Below are 16,528 nucleotides of genomic sequence, written 5' to 3'. Positions count from 1 at the left end.
TCTAGTCAAGTAATATCAGAGCAGCTAACAGGAATGGTGAAGCAAAATGGATTTAAACTCTTTTTTGGACCTGTTTTTTATACAGTGAAGTTATTGCGAGTGTTTTTAGGCACTGGTGCCTTCATGCCACTGAAATTTTCCCAGGAGATGCAGGAGTGCCTTGGAGTTTGGAAGCTGGCCAATGAATGGTGCTCTTTGGGCAGCCAGATCAGCACCTGGGTGACTGAGAAGCATCCTGGAGTCACTAAGCCACCATCTGTGGGGTGTTTGTGGGTTTGCAGCACAATTTCAGACAGTTCAGAGCTGTTTCTACTTTCTTCTTAGCCATTCATTCATGGGTGCTGATGTTAAAAAATTCATGACAGAGTACATAATTTAATCCCTAAATAAATATGGAAGTATTCCTTGTGCCTTTTGGTTACTGAAATGCAGCTTACTGTTCAGTAACACTGTCCTTTCATAAGCTTGCTTGATGCACCATATCAAATGTCATTTTCTGAATGCTTTGTTGGAAGGTGTAGTTCAAAGGAGCACAATGCTCTCTTGTAAATAAATGCTCTCTTGTATAGACACCACAGGCTTGCATTGCAAATTTCAGTTGCTGAAATTTTTCTGTCTCAGGTTTTGGAGTTCCTAAAGTCTATGTTTTAGCTAAAGGTCCATTGCGTGAAAAAAAAGAGAGGAAATTACTATACCTCAGAAACTTGTTTGTCATCATGGTCAATTTTCTCTGCATCAGTACAAACAGTCCACAGGATTTTGATGTTATGTATGAGAAAACTACAAATTCCTATGCTTTCAGAGTGTATATTTTTCATATTTATTAATTTCTAAAATGTTAGTACAGAGAACAGAACTTTTGTAGCTACATCCAGCTCAAGGAACAATTTGACTCATAAGTTCATTGTGAACTTTATTGCAAATACTACATGCCTTTGAAACACAGAGTTTTTTTTTGTTTCTTGTTTTCCCTTTTAATTGCAAACATTTTCTTATTCTCATGGAACTGAATGAGTCATGAGTGATATTAGTATCAAGCCAGTAGTATCATAGCTGTAAATACTGGTAAAGTGTTGTACTGCCCACGATATTAATTCTTTGGCTGATTTGATGCTGATTTTACTTGCCTTGCCTGGATCAGTGTTGTCAAGCTGTGTTCCTGTTGCTTGACCTCTGGGGTGTGGTCAGTGGGGAAATCCCAGTTGCATGACCTTGCTGTAGAGCAGGACTTCTGGCATCAACAAGTACAGCCTGGAGGGCAGGACACCTTTTCTCTTCCTATGAAATTGCAATGTCAGTGTGAAAATGATGAATTGATGAGCTCTTGCAGTCCATGAGACTAAGTTTCTGTTCAAATTGAGTGAGTCCTCTGCTTTTATTTATACACTGTAGCTTAATAACCTGCTTTGGGTTGATTCTTTTAATAATTCTCATTTTCTATTGGAAGTAGGAAAACCCCAAAATATTTGCATTATCCAGAAAAAAAAAATAAAAAAAATCCCCTTTCTGTATTGTGTATTTTTGTTCTTATTTTTAATATCTGTAGTAAATTTGGAGTCTTATCTTGACTTGCACTTGAGTTGTGGTGCCTTGGAACTGAGTTAGGCAATGAAGTTGAAATTCACGCTCCTGATTCACCCCTGCTTTCGCTTTGACAGCCTGTAAAGAGCTTGAAACAAGCCTTCAACATTCTGAGTCTTGTATAGGCCATGATATTGTAAACAAGTGAAGTAAAGTGGAAAGATACCTCTGAATTGTAGTCATCTAAAGAAATTTTGGAGAAATCTTCTGCTGTTTACACCAGTAACTTTATTTTTAAATTTTTTACAATGCATGCAGGTGAAATCAGGATATGACTACATTGGACATTTTAAGTGTGTATCAAATAATGTGTCTTAAGTAAGATTTTAGTGTTACAAAGTAACATTTTTCTCTAGGCACTCTCCTTGAGGCGTGTCCTTAACTGATGGTGCAGGGCATTAAAATTAAAAGCCCTAAAAATGTCTCTTGTTTTTCTTCATAATTTCTTTGGGTTTTGTTGTTTGTTTTTTTTTTTTTCTGCCCTGCCCTAGGTTTACAGACATGTACTGTATGTGGTGTAATGGAGGGTAAAAGAGGATGAAAAGGCTATAATGGTCTGAGGTTTTATTAAACCCAAGCACATGGAGGTTTACCTGGAGTATATTTAATGTATTCATAGGCTTTGTTTTTTTTTTTTTCTTTTTTCCTCCTGCAAGAGGAAAAATTTAAGAGCTTTTGACTTTTTATAATTAGCCTTTATTTTTTTCCTTCTTGCAAATTACAGAAATACAAGTAAAGGGCTCTCTCAAACTGTCACAGGGAAGACATTCTCAGAAGAAGAAAATAGGCATAAATACTATTGGGTGAAATATACATTTTCTGTGAATTAACATAGATGTCTCTGAACTTTTCTTTGCAGTCTGCTTCTAGTTGCAAGCCTATTTCTCTTACTTCAGGGACTGCTCTTTGCCTGCAGTCTCTCATAAATGTTGCCCTAAACGTTATCAGGGACTATGTTACACAGTCATTAGTAAAAGATAAAAAGGTCACATAGTCTCGAGCTTTAGGATAAGGCACGTAAGTGCCTGGACCCTCCACTTTGTGTAATTGACATTGCCATTCACAGACAGAGAAATTACCACAGTATGTCCCCAGAATGGAGATGGTTTGATGGTTAGTTCTTCTTTAGAGGAAAGAGGATTTGCAGGAGCTGAAGACCAGCCTGCTGAAAATTACAAGTTTCACACTTCAAATACAAACCCGTTTTGCAGGAAGCAAGGAAGTGAGAGAAAATAATTTGATCGGGAAACTGCTCTGCCGCATTGGTACCTTACAGTGAGCAAATGTTATTTTATAGAAGGACTTTTTTTTTTAAATCTTAGCATGATTTCTTAGCTTCGATTATCTGCTAGGTAATAAGAAAACTTTGTTTTTAGTAGGAGATAAAACCTAAGACTTTTCACAATTAATTAGTTAAAGAATTCAATTATTCTAAAATGATCTGTCTTTGCCACTGAACTAGGACATCAAGTTTAATGCTTATCAAAATAAATAAAAGGCAGTGAAAACTATGACGTATATACAGCTATGTTTAATAACATAGCTCAGGAAAAGTCTGGTATCTCTTATTCCATAGCTGTGTAGATGCCTTTCAGCAAGTGCATGAATTAAATGCCAAGTAGGCATCAAAATCTTCCTGAAAGACTGATCCTAAAACTGAACTATTTGCATGAACTTGGTCAAAGCTTAGGAGAGACAGTGCCATTTAGCTTTTTCATAGTCTGATGTTTCTGTTTTGTGTAGGAGAGAATGGGATTGACCTTTTACATCAGGAGTAACATTGGAAGCTATTAATTGGCAAATAGATAGAAGGCACTTCAGAGAAGAAAAGCTAAATGAGAGGATTTGGTTTGATTTGGAAAAAATTAAACTATATTCAAGTAGGAAAAATTAACACTTAAGCTTCTTTGGCAAAAGAGAACATATTTATGAATTTTAAAGGTCGTAAACTCACAAGAATGGAAAAGATTCTTCTGGGAATTACTGAAAGAAGGATGAAGCAGCATTACTGTCAAACTACAGGAAAAATTTTCAAGAAAAATGTTACTGATGAGTTGTGTGCATTTTGTAACTGCACTAACTGCCGGAGTAACTAAAGACTTCATGCTGGATCTGGTGAAAAGTAGGGAGCAAAAAGAATATTTAAGAGCAATGAATCTTTGTCCTGGCACAGATGTGACTTTGGATACTTCCTTCATTTCTTTGCAGCATCATCCCAAGATGAAATTTGCCCTTTCTGTCTTGTAATAAGAAGAAAAAAGGACCTTCCGTCTTTCATGTAAAATTTGTCTTTCTCCATTGCCCCAAATATGTTGATTTTTTCCTTCTAATTTTTTTAAATATTTCATTTTTTACCATTTTGGGATTTAATGGAGTAACTCACTTTGAATTGACTTCCTTCTTGTAAAATCTTAGTGGAAGTAGAACACAGATTAGTGTGGCTTTTCTTCCTTATTTTCAAGGGAAGTGGGTGTATACAGTGTTTTACATCTGCTTGTACCTGACCTTCTTAGGCCAGTAACAATGGGAAAAAAGTCATGGAGCCGGGCTCTACTGGGGTTTAATAAAACACTTAGTACTAGTGTTAGCTAACATTAACCGCTGCTCTTTACCTTTCTGGCAGCTGTGGTGTGTTGACCTTGGCCAGCCCCTCACCCTGACTTTTTTTTGTCCTTTCCTCAGCAGCACAAGGTGGAAAATAGTGTGGACAAGGTCATGGGTTGAAACAAAGACAAGTAGATAACTTATTTTCTAAATCACCGGTTACATTGTCACAGATGAAACAGATTCATCTTGGGGAAAAATTAACCAAATTTCCACCCCAGCAGAGGGGGATGGGAATGGGGGGCTGCAGTCAGTCCATTGCATTTGGTGTTTGCTGCTCCTTCTTCCTCACTCTTTGTCCCTGCTCCATCCTGGAGCACCACTGTGAATAGTTTGCTGTAACACTTGCTCTAACCTCTCACTGAAAATCTCAAACAGATAATCTTGGGAATTAATGAGATTGTGAGCAGTTCCCTTATTTATACTTTGCATTTCTGCTAAGTCAAATAGTATCTTATGAAGATTTTGCTATAATTATTAATAACTAATATTAAGATATTGCAAGCATATATAAATTGGGGGAAACTCCTAACGCTTTCAATTATATTGTAATTCTTTACAAGTAAAGAATTACTTTCTTATGAAAGGTGTAAGAAAGTATTTTATATGTTTTCCAAAGATAGAATTTTGCTGTATTGTCTACTCTGGCATTGGCTTTTGTCTTTCTTGGAGTTGGTAGATGACTGAGGAGGGAGCAGGGTTCTTTCTGTACATTTGTGGAATACAGCTGCTAAAGTTTAAAAAAAGGAGGAGAAGGGAAGTACTTTCCAAGATGCTGAACAGATGCTTTGGCTTTATGATAAATAGTCTACGAATGCTGTCTGGATCATTTCATGAAGAGCTGTGGTACTAACATGTAGAGAGATGTATGCAAATTCACAGTTAAGTATTTTTAAATGATGAAAAATGAGGTTGAGAAAGTGGAGTACTATAAAATATGTTGATATGTTAAAAATGTATGTTGAAGCTTTTGAAGGCTATAGGATATTCCCTTACTATAGAAACAAGATCTTTAAATTCTTCTTGTTTATTTGTTGTAATTTAAGTTTGATTTATTTTTTTCTTCCAGTGGTTTTATCTTTAGAGAAGTTGAGAGAAACAATTTTAAAAATCTGCAGAAGTTGATTATTATATTCTGTTTCTTCCTTCCCCCCCTCCCCTGCCCCAAATTCACTTTCAGAAAATGTTGAAGGGTTTGTCTTCTTCTGTATCTTAGCTATAGAAATATTAGAAGTAACTTTTTTTTTGTAGGAAAAACTGAGTTGATTTTTGTGTATTGCTTAAAAATATTTGCAAGATACAAGTAACAAAGGCAAAGAGGCAATTTTTATGGCCATGGACAATCAGTGCTAACAGTGTAGGAAGCAGTCTGTAATTTTTTTACTGAACCTTTTCAGTTTTCTGACTCTTATGTGGAAGAAAAAAACCCAAATTGCTGATGTACCACCTCCCTCTGCCACATGCATAGTGTTTAGTAACAAAACTTCTGAAAATCTTATTCTCTAGTCTGATGATTAGGTGCTTCTAAGAACATATGTATTATTAAAATAGAGATTACATGGAAGCATATTATTAATTTTATTCTACAGTCAAGGAGCATATAAATTGCACACCAGTGGATGTGGTCTACAAACACTTTCTCAGGCAGTCATCAACTGATGCTAAATGATAATCTTTAAAGACTTAAAGTAACAGCAAACCTCAATAGTATAATATGATTCCTTTGTGCTTTTATAAATGGCTATTAATGATGAAGAAATAACTGGGAATTGCTACTTTACCAAATTCTTCAATAGAAAAATAAATAATGGATTCTGCATATAATTCTAAATATGAACTGGTTGCTTATGTTACATTATAGTAGTTTTCTTTAAAACCTCTTTAAAAGATTGACTACTAAAAAATATGGATTTCAATGCACTGTGCCTTAATAAGAACAGTGAAATGAATGTGAAAACAGTGAAATACTTTCATTCTATAGTATTTATTTCTCTTTTTACTTCCTAAGTTTTTAGCACAGACTTGCTTTACAGGCTAGTAAATTAGCATCTCACACAGATGATTTAATCCATGTACATAAATTTTCATCTTTTCCTGAGCAACAGCTTGTGAATAATTTTCAGAATGCCTAATACAACTGGTTAGGACATACTAGAACATGATAGTTCCTTATTGTCTAAAAATCAAAGGATAAAATTTGATCTACAAAATAATAATAATTTATAGAAACATACTCCATAGAAGATTTTTTACCAGTATTCATGTACATACTCCCAGGACTTCTGTGGGACTACTCATTTGGGCAAATGTTCACAAATCCATTATTTTTTTTAAGTTTAGGTTAATTATTTTCTTTACTTTTAATGAATTTAACCTGAACTTTCCTCACAAGAAAAGGCTCTTTATTGTTATGCCTTTAGGATTAGTCCCTTTAGGACTGAAAGTAAAAGGAAAATCTGTCAACAGGAAGATTTTGGATTCATTAAGGAGATGGATAGGTAAATTTAGGTTAGGAGAATTTCCTGTAGCAATGATTCAGATCGTGTGTTGAATTGGATTTTCTCATTTGTTTGGAAAGTTCAGCCTGGCCTACCCTGTCTAGCAAGCTTTCTTCTGTGGGGTTCACTCACTAGGTGGTACCTGGTCTGGACTTGTCACTCTTGAAGAAACTGATCAGCTCCAGGCTAGGTTAGATGGCAGTTTGTCTTTGCCATCCATTCTGCAGGACAGCAGGACAGACTGATTCATTATTACTGCCTGTATAACATGTTGAAACATATGATTTCCACTTTCTGCCTTTGTAGCTCGACAGGCACAGCCTATTTTGTCTTGTGTATATTTGTAATACACATTTACAAGATGGACACTCTTCTAGTGGTAGAAACTTCTATTATCCCCTTAAATCCATTGGCTAATTGAGCAGCAAAGAAAACTTTTGTAAAGAAATTTGTCTTGGTGTCCTAAGTCAGCTATTTTCATTGCTAATGTACCTCAAATTCAAGTCTGCCTCTTTTTTGTTTAGAAAAGGATGTGATAAAGCTACATTGAGGGATGTGGACCTTATTTTTTGTTTTGTTTTGAAAATTTGCCAAGCAAGTTGAGAGAATTTTGGCCTCAGTGATCTCAGGATAATGATGATCCTTTGCTTCTTTTGTTATTTTTTTTCCCATCTGTGATACTATTTCCAATTATAAATGATATATAAATTATATATGTATAATATATATATATAAAATATAGAAATTGTACATTTCTAAAACAAGAGATAGAAAAGTTTGTAGGTGGAGGCATCTAGAAAGGTCCTCAGAGTTATATCTTCTGTAGGTGCATCAGTCATGTGTCTAGCCATTTATAGCTTACTGGAATTCATGCCACTTGGATTTTTAAGTTTCTGGGATAAAAAAACCTATGCATTGCATTCTTTTTCACAGTGAAAAATCAGTTTTTTAGTATTTATTTTTTTTCCTTACTACCACTTTTTTTCCCTCCCTTTCCCCTTTCTTAGGATCATATATGATAGTGATTTCATCAGACCATGACCCTGGAGAAAAGACTCGACTTCAGCTTCCAACAATGAAAGAAAATGATACTCACTGCATTGACTTCAGCTACCTTCTGTACAGCAAGAATGGAGGAAACCCAGGCACTTTGAACATCCTTGTTAGGGTGAACAAAGGACCACTGGCTAATCCCATCTGGAATGTCACTGGCTCTACTGGCAAAGACTGGCTTCGAGCGGAGTTGGCTGTCAGCACTTTCTGGCCCAATGAGTATCAGGTAAACTTGCAATAAATTCACACCACTTTATATTTACTGCAAAGTCCTATTCACTTTTTGTTGTTTTGATCTGTTCTAATGGAGTATTCTCCCAGTGTCCTCAAGTGAAATGTTCCATTCGGTATAAATAATTATATGGGAATGGATATTTTTTAATAGCAGGTAATTGTCCAAAGTTATCTGTTTTTGTATAATAGAAAAAAAAATAGCTGGAAAAAAGCCTTGTTAAAAGAAATGGTAAGGTTAAAGTCCAGGAACATCAAAAATTATGAACTCCCAGAAATAAATTGCCTGTGCAACTGTAATTTGTACTTGTCTTCCCTCCTCTTTTGTGTATGCCCGTGTTACTGTGTCTAATTACATGACCGTAAACTGTATATTTTTCCACATGACATTTGCTTCATTTGCTGTGCAGGCAGAATGGTGCTCACCTAATGAGCAGCTGTTCAGGATGTGGTTTTTTTTCCTGTTTGCTTGTTATGGGACAAAACCACCTGCAGTGTAGGCCTGTTGTTTGGAGGGAAAAATTGTTTTGTTATTACTAGATGCTGTTATTTGATTTGTTTGATTAACCTGAGAAAGTACCTGCAGCTGTTTTACTCAGTGGGTATTTGATGTGAAGGATGAATCTCATACATGGGCATTTTTGTTCTGGTGTGTCGGAGTGGGAAGAGTTTGATTACATGTGCTCACCTGAATAGTTACGAGGTGTTAATGTGCTTACAGGCCTCTATCTAAATATTCGTCATTAGTGCTCTTGCAAACAGTTTGGATATCCAGAGTAGTTATTAAATGAAGGAAAGTGGCTGCTTTATTAATGGTTTTGTTGAATAGTGGTGTTGTAGGAATGCATCTTAAAAGTGGCTTTATCTATAGTTTGTTGCAATTCCCCACCGTCAAAATAACATCCATAAACAAGCTTCAGTGCAAGCAGCGTTACACATGCAGTGAAAATTATGTAGTTTACTATCATTTTATGGGTTTTTTTTGGGGTTTTGTTTCCCTGGTTTTAATATATTTTTTTATAAAGCAGTTTCATCTACCAGTGGCATTGAAACTGGGTAAAATTTGATTTAAAGTTATGAAGCCTGGTTCCAAAAAGCTTGGCGTTTGAGAAGGGAAGGTGTTTTGTTAACCCTTTTTACGTTGCTAGAAGGTACCATTTGGTGTCCTTAAACAAACCTCGGGAGGCTTTTATCACAGAACAGTAGTGATCAAGTATAGCAGCATTATATGCAGTAAATCAGGTTTCTGCTGACAGATGGCCATGCTTGACAATGAGATTGGTGGTTGGGGCCTTATCTCAGCAATGTGGCCATTTTTCACTTACGTTATAACCTTCACATTATCTCTCCATAGACTGCTTAAATTCATTCTTTCCCTTGCTTGGTTGTCCAACGGAATATTGAAATCATGTGTAACCCAGTTTATGTTTAACAGAAGCCTGGAAAAGAACTGGAGGTCTGCTAATGCAACCTGCTGTGATTTGTGGCCAACTTGCACAATTACTTTTATGAACAGGAGGGGAAATCTGCATGCTATCTATGCACAACTGCTTGTTTGCACAAACAGGGTCAGAATTTTTGTGATTTTGGTTTTTTAAGCTCTCAGGGTTCTGGTTCAACATCGTTTTTGATAGATTTTTGTTTATTTTTGTTTTATTTTAGTTTGGGATTTTTTCCCCTGTAGTTTTCAGTTGAGTTATGCTTTGGAATGGATTTTTTTTTTTTTTTTTTCATTTTTGTCATGGGGTACAGTTGTAGATTGTGATTTTGGCATTTTTATATACCTGTTTGTCAATGAGTTTAGCTAGCACTGAGGAAAATAAGCACTGGTTTCTATAACAAGATGGAAATGGTTCTTTACCAACCCAGGAATAGGATCCCTGCTTGTACAAACAAGGTCACTGCAAAAGATCACTGCTGACCACAATTGTTTGCATGTGCTTTGTTGCAATCAGGTCAACTTCACTGCCATTTCCTTCACTTTTAAGTGAGGGAGGAGAGTAGAGATTGTCAGGGGCTGAATAGTACAGGTTGCACTCTAGGGAAGTCTCGTGTGGTGACTTAGAGGCTGGCAGCACGGCCACGTAAGTTGTAATAACAGTGTTGCACCTTGGCTAATTAGCTTCTAAACAGCATTGCTGTACTCTGCTGTGCTCTGTTGAAACAATACTGCTTCCTATTCAAAACTAGCACAGTGTTTTTACATGCCAGTATTCAGTTTATGCATTTTTAGATGGTTTTAACTCTTCCTTTTACTCACAGGAATATATTATTCAAATAATCCATTTCCTTAACTTTCTTTAACTGCATTCTGCTGGGCAATTATTTATATATTTATTTTCTGACAAAACATAGTACAGTTTATTATAATAGCTTTACTGGATAAAAGTTTTTATCTACTTTTGTACCCTGTCTCTGCTGGCAGAGTCAGTGGAAGCTTGTAGAAGAGCTCAGGAACAGTACGACCTCATGGTTGTACCTCTCCCAGAATACACTTCCAGCCTTAAGCATAAATGTGGTTCAAAAACTTTGAGCTTAAGAACCTAAGTGGCGCCTTTCTGTATTCCTCATAGTGTGTGTGTGTGTATTTTTTTTTTTTTTTTTTTTTTTTTTGCAATGTTTTAAGCTGCTAGTGTCTACAGTATATATGACAAGGAATTCTGAGGTAAATTCCATGTTAGGACTGTTCCTGGGGGTTTCTCCAAGGCTGGGGCTTATAATTCTTCAGTTGTCATATTTTGCACTTGGGGAGTTTCACAAGTCCTGTAATGATGCAATCTGTATCCTGTGTCCTGCTAGCAAGGTATCTGCAACCACTATTCCGCTTGTTTAACATGTGGATAAACTCTCAATGAAAAGAGCTTGATTAGACAATCCCCTGGGATCAAGGTTGATTTGATTTTGGTACTTGTTAGTTCTGGAGTATTTTTTTATCACACTGTTGGAAGTATGCCACCTTTGACCTGCCTCAAGTTTGCTTCAAAGGAAAAATAATTTGGGATTTTTTGTTGTTTAAACTTTGTAACTGACTAGGAGTTTTGTCTCATTGTTTTCTTTGTAGGTTATAACTGTAATTAATTTATTGTAGTTGAGACGTTTATTCCTATTCCTGTCTGGGTGAATTGTTTTGTCTAATGCTTCTGTTCCTTTCCCCAGGTTGTCTCCTGCTTTGCACAATAGGGATTATCTGACTGCTGAAGGCTGTCTCTTTCCTTTCTGCTTCCATCACAGTCATTTCTCTACTTCCCTTGCTACCTCTGTCATCCCTTTTTAGTTTGATTTTGTTTGTGGTTTGTTTGTTTGCTTTTAAACACTTTTCCCCCAAAAGTCCCTGTTTGCTATTTTTGGTATGATCTCACCCTCAGCAAATTTGTTTTGCTTCCACAGGATCACATCTGTGCTCACTCATATATGAGGTCCACTTTGTAATGTGAATCATGGGCTTTTCAGGTTTCATATTACATATCTGATGTTTATGTCAGAAACTGGTAAATAAACTCTTGACTTGGAACCATAACTTCCAAACTTGAAAAACACTAATTACTTGGTTTCTTTATGGTTCTTTATAAATTCACTATACAGTGATGGTGCTCTGTAGTTTATCTAAGGTGCTGGCTGGGATACTGGCTTCAAAGCAGTGATGTTGTACCTGGAAGTATAGCTACCAAAGTAAAAATACTGGACTGCACTGAGCAAAAGGTCTTTTATCAGTTCAGAAATACTGCAGGAAAATTCTGGAAAGCCAAATAATTTTCTTGCAGAATTGTGAATCCTGATTTGGATAATTAATTTGTTCTTTATTATAATACTTGTGATTTATAGGATTTGCAAAAGTTTAAATTGCTCAAAGATCTTGGAAAATTACTTTCCTTTATGATCTCAAAAGGTCTTTAAGCTGTAATAGAAGTATAGCAGGAGGATGGTAGACTGAAGTAATGGTGTGTACTGTTGGGCCATATGCCACATAAGGTAGGAAACAGATTTTGTGTGAAATATGAGAATTTGTTGCCTTTTTGGATATCAGATCTCTATTCTGAACTTGTAGACATGTGAGACTCTAAACAAGCTGCATGCAGAAAAATTTGGGAAGACAGGGCTAGATATGATTTAGTCATTTGGTATAGATAAGGAAGGAAAGCCAGAAGTGAAATGGAAAGTACTTGTATGAACTGTGTAGAACTGAATTATAGGCTAACTTTAGAAAAAACCCAGCCTCCCAAACTTCAACTTCCTGTTTATAAGGCCAATGTCCTTTTCTTACTTATGACTTTACCCTTGAAATACTATCTAACATCAAGAAAGTACAAAAATCTTAAACTAAAATAAAATAAAAAATCAGCACCATTCTAAAGGACTGATATTTTCATAACCCTTTGTTTAAAATATTTTGGAATACAGAAAGTTACGAATAATAACACTAAAGACACACTGTAAATAAAACTTGGAGCTAGTGTGAGTTTTTTGACTAGTTAGGTAAGAATGTAATGTGGAAAGTGCTTTATCTGAAAAATTTGAGCAACACTGATAAGCAGCCAACCAGTTAATGTTATAACTCTATTTAAGTCTTGGATGTTCAGCTGTAGGACAGCAAAAATTGATGGAAATCTCAACATGAGGAGGAGTTCAGGGGCAGAGGAGAGTGGTCTGTAACTGTGTGAGAGGAAGTGCTGAAGTAAGCTATCTGGCCTGGGAAAAGACCCAGTTTAGAGGAATGTGATAGAGTTCTGCAAAACCCACATTAATATGAAGGGGAATCCTCTTCCAGTTTAAGACATAGGGGCCTTTTTGGTCTGGTGGGTAAACTAGAGGTAAACTAGACTGAAAAAAGTGAATGGAGGTTGGTCACGCTGCAGGCTTTAGACCCATGAATGTACCTGACAGAAATAGCTGTTGTGGATGCCCAGCCCTCTCTACCCCCGCAAGTGGATGTGTGCTTAAATTTTATTCTGGATTCCTAAATGAAATTTATTTCTTTTATTCTGTGGTAATTTAAACCAGTTTGGTCATATTTTATGTAAGTTTTTGTCTGGCTGTAGAAATAAGAGCTAACTTTGTCTGCTACTACATCCATTTCTCTTGGCTTTTTTCTCCTTACCATTTCCTTTCAATCTCACTTGGGGTAGCACTTTATTTTAGACATTTTTAAATTGAAATTTATAATTAAGTGTTTTAAATTCTTCAAAATGCTATGGATTCTCAGAAATAAAGTAATAATTAGAAATTTTTGGACTGATTATATTCAGGGTGAAGTGATGGTACTTCATTCTAGCAGAGATATAAAAATTGTTTCCTAAAATGTGTTAGTAAAAGATGAGCTAGCTGTATAATTAAAGAAATCTAAGGTATAGTTATATATAGTTAATAAACTGTGAGCTTTCTTTTTTTTTCTTAAACTTGGAACAGCTTGTGTTTGCAGGTAGTATAAGTCACTGAAATGTTCCTTGTGTAGGTGCGTCATTCTTTAGCGCTCTTTCTGAGGAATAACTCCATTGAGAAGGCTTTGTGGCTTTTAAGAATTTTAGGTGACTGTCAATAAATGATTTTGTTTCTAGCTCATTACTGCACAGTGAAATGGCTTATGTATTTGTTTCCTTTTTCTTCCTTCTTTCCTTCATAGTTTTCACCAGATGAAAGCACTTTTAACTGCCTCACTACTTACTGCTATCTCTAATATTTGAAAATATCTCCAAAGAGGAATGATGCTGCTTTTTCATCAGAAACACTTTCTAAACCCCTAAGTGTCCTCCTGACTATTACTTGCTAGGCAGCACTTAATCAAAAGACTTCTTCTTTATATAATTAATTGAAGAGTTAGTTAGAGAGACTTTTTAAATAATGGACTTTATTTTTGCTTTTCCAAGCCTTGCTAGTACAAACACCAGCTTTTTTAACTGCTAGGATAAACATGAATGTGTGCAAGCATATCTGTCACATTTCTGTCTCATTTCTTCCAAGATATTTATTGATTTGGTGAGGACAAAAACTGCGTAATTTCCAATAGAGTGATTACCAGAACCATTTTAATAATTTAGTTCTGCAAATCACAAAGCACTCACAGCTGTCAAAGGACTTGTACAAATGCTGACTTGTTCCAGTATTCAGACTGGGAAATCATAGTGCAGGGAATGAAAGTGAGCACTGCCCAAACAAGGCTCATCACAGCTGAAGTGCCAGCATCTAGGTTTTCAGTAACAACATTGGAGACTTCTTGGAAATTATTTCTTCTTAGAGACGACAAGCAGGCTGTTAATTCAGGTCTGTGGCATTGTTTCAGTAGGGGATGTTTTGCAGGCTGGCCACAATGTGCTTTCTTTCCATCTGGAGTTAGTTCATTTGTGGGCACAGGAACTTCCTCAGGGATAAAGGAATGATGGTGGTGGGAAAGCAGGTAAATAATGATGATATATGCTGTTGGCCTCTCCCCCAACTATTGTGCTATGTCCTCCTGCCCACCATTGTTTTTTTTTTTGTTTAAGAACTTGAAAATTGCCTTAAGGTGATGTATATAATAGCTTTCCTAACTTGGTGGGTTTGGCTTTTGTTAGCCTATTTTGCCAAGACCTAATTTATTCTGGGGTCTGCTGCATTAAAAAAGGGCCAAGCTGATAAATGAGTATCAAAGAAGTTTTGCAATTAGAAATAGCAGAAATTATTGTTAATCAGGTAAAATATGTTAGCCATGTCTAAGTCAGTGATCCAAACTGTACTTCACCATTGCAAGCACTGATGGCTCTGCCTCCAAAAAACACCTATAACTCCATTCCAGCAGGGCTGTCAAAGAAATTACTTTGGATGCCTTGGTTTTTACAGGCTAAAGAACTGTAGACCCTGAGCAATTGCTTCTGTTGCTCTATTCTTAGTCCTACAGAAAAACTGAATTCACAGAATTTTGAAGCTAAAGAGTTTGTATTCTGAAAAAATAAATGCAAGCAGTTTACTTCTTCCCTTTGCCTAAAAATTTTCAATGTCTTTTCCACTGCTTCTCTTTGTTATATTACAATTTGTGAGTAGCTGTCCTTTGTTCTACTGTGCTCTGGATTTCCTGTGCTCTATGTATGATCTGAACTTAAAGGAGGATAGAAATATTACATTTGAAGTACTGAAGTACTTGAAGAAGTATTGTAAGGAATTGCATAGCTCTACACACAAGGCTCTTCAATTCTCTTGTCATCAAATGTAGTGCCAATGAGGCCGATGAAGATTTTGACCGTTTTCACTGTTCCCTGCAATATAGTGATTATCTTCAGTGTGAAGTGATGAAAATTTAGTAGATGCTTGGTGTTTTGCAAGGCAGTGAAAGATTTGGAGGTTAGTATGCCATATGAATCTGTTTTATGAATTACATTAATAATTACCTAGAAATCTTAAGTGGAACACTACTAGCTGTAAGCTCATGAAGACTTACTTTGAGATAAATATGTAATGTTTTTAAGCAGTGCTTAATTTCTGGGGAGATAGATGTGACTTTAACCTCAGCGCTCTTCCAGGAATCATTCCTTGCATCTGCAAGGTGGTATGCAAATTTTGTATTAACCTTGATTACGAAGATTATGAAAAGCCTGTAGCATTCTCCTCCCTGTCATACTGCAAACACTGTCAGGCAGTGAAGTGGAAAGCACAGTATTGCTAATCAGCCATCTCAGAGCGCCTGATTCGTTTTTTTATTTTTTTTCTGAAATACAAGATTGACTTAAATCACGGTGTGTAAATAAAGAAGTTCTGGATATGGTTACTTTGGTCGACATTATTCTTTTTTAGGATTTTAGTCTGTAGTTGAAAAGCATAATTACTTGTTACATAAGAAGCTCAGATTTTGTCGTATTTTTATCAGCTTCTGCAAGATCCTATCCCTTTCTAAGAAAAATTGCGAATATCACACTATCAAGGAGCTGGCAATGATATACTCTTCCACTCGACTCTTTTATTCACATGAAAAGTGCAATAAATGAAAGAGGAATGTGGCAGAAATCAGTAATATATGCTTGAAGTAGATGGTTAAAAGAAAACAGAAATTGATAATACTTTCATTTCATTATATGGGTTCTCAAAAGATTGAGTAATGAATTGTGCTCGGCTAGGGGTTCTCAGACTACCTCTAAGTGAAAGAGAATAAAAGAAAAAATATAATAGTGCAGTATTGAATCATTATCAGAAAGTTCACTAAAATCTCTGTACTTCAAAATTGGAAACCAATCAGTCTCCAAATTCATGGGCCTTGAAGAGTCAGAGTTTTCAGTTTAAAAGTCTGAACTCATCAATTCAACACTGATAAGATATATTTTTAGGTAATTTTTGCTGTGAAGCATTGCCTGCTGCTGGTAGTCTGGATTTTCCCTGACCACCCCCAATCCTCAGTGTCTCTGTGGTGTTGTGGTTTAACCCCAGCTGGCAATGAAGCCCCACACAGTCCCTTCCTTACTTCCTTCTACCTCCCTGGTGGGATGGGGAAGAGAACAGGAAGGGCAAAAAGAAGAGAACTTGTACATTGAGCTAAAGACAGGTTAATAGGTAAAGCAAAAAAGCTGTGAGTGCATGTAAAGCAAAACAAGGAGTTAATTCAC

The 16,528-nt window shown here is 36.1% G+C and overlaps 1 protein-coding gene across 5 annotated transcripts in view; it reads left to right on the top strand.

The window, feature by feature from the left end:
• The window catches only part of PTPRK (protein tyrosine phosphatase receptor type K), a 382,502-nt gene that overhangs the window by 122,595 nt on the left and 243,379 nt on the right, over positions 1 to 16,528 (top strand). For all 5 annotated transcript variants that reach the window (XM_058834980.1, XM_058834978.1, XM_058834979.1 and 2 more), the window contains exon 3: positions 7,691 to 7,962. In XM_058834980.1, the coding sequence (XP_058690963.1) occupies positions 7,691 to 7,962 (272 nt within the window). The remainder of the gene's footprint in view (positions 1 to 7,690; positions 7,963 to 16,528) is intronic.

The sequence above is a fragment of the Poecile atricapillus genome, chromosome 3 (genome assembly GCF_030490865.1).
Source record: "Poecile atricapillus isolate bPoeAtr1 chromosome 3, bPoeAtr1.hap1, whole genome shotgun sequence".
Classification (NCBI taxonomy): domain Eukaryota; kingdom Metazoa; phylum Chordata; class Aves; order Passeriformes; family Paridae; genus Poecile; species Poecile atricapillus.
Note: the sequence above shows the minus strand (reverse complement) of the source record. Positions and strands in the feature narration are given on the sequence as shown.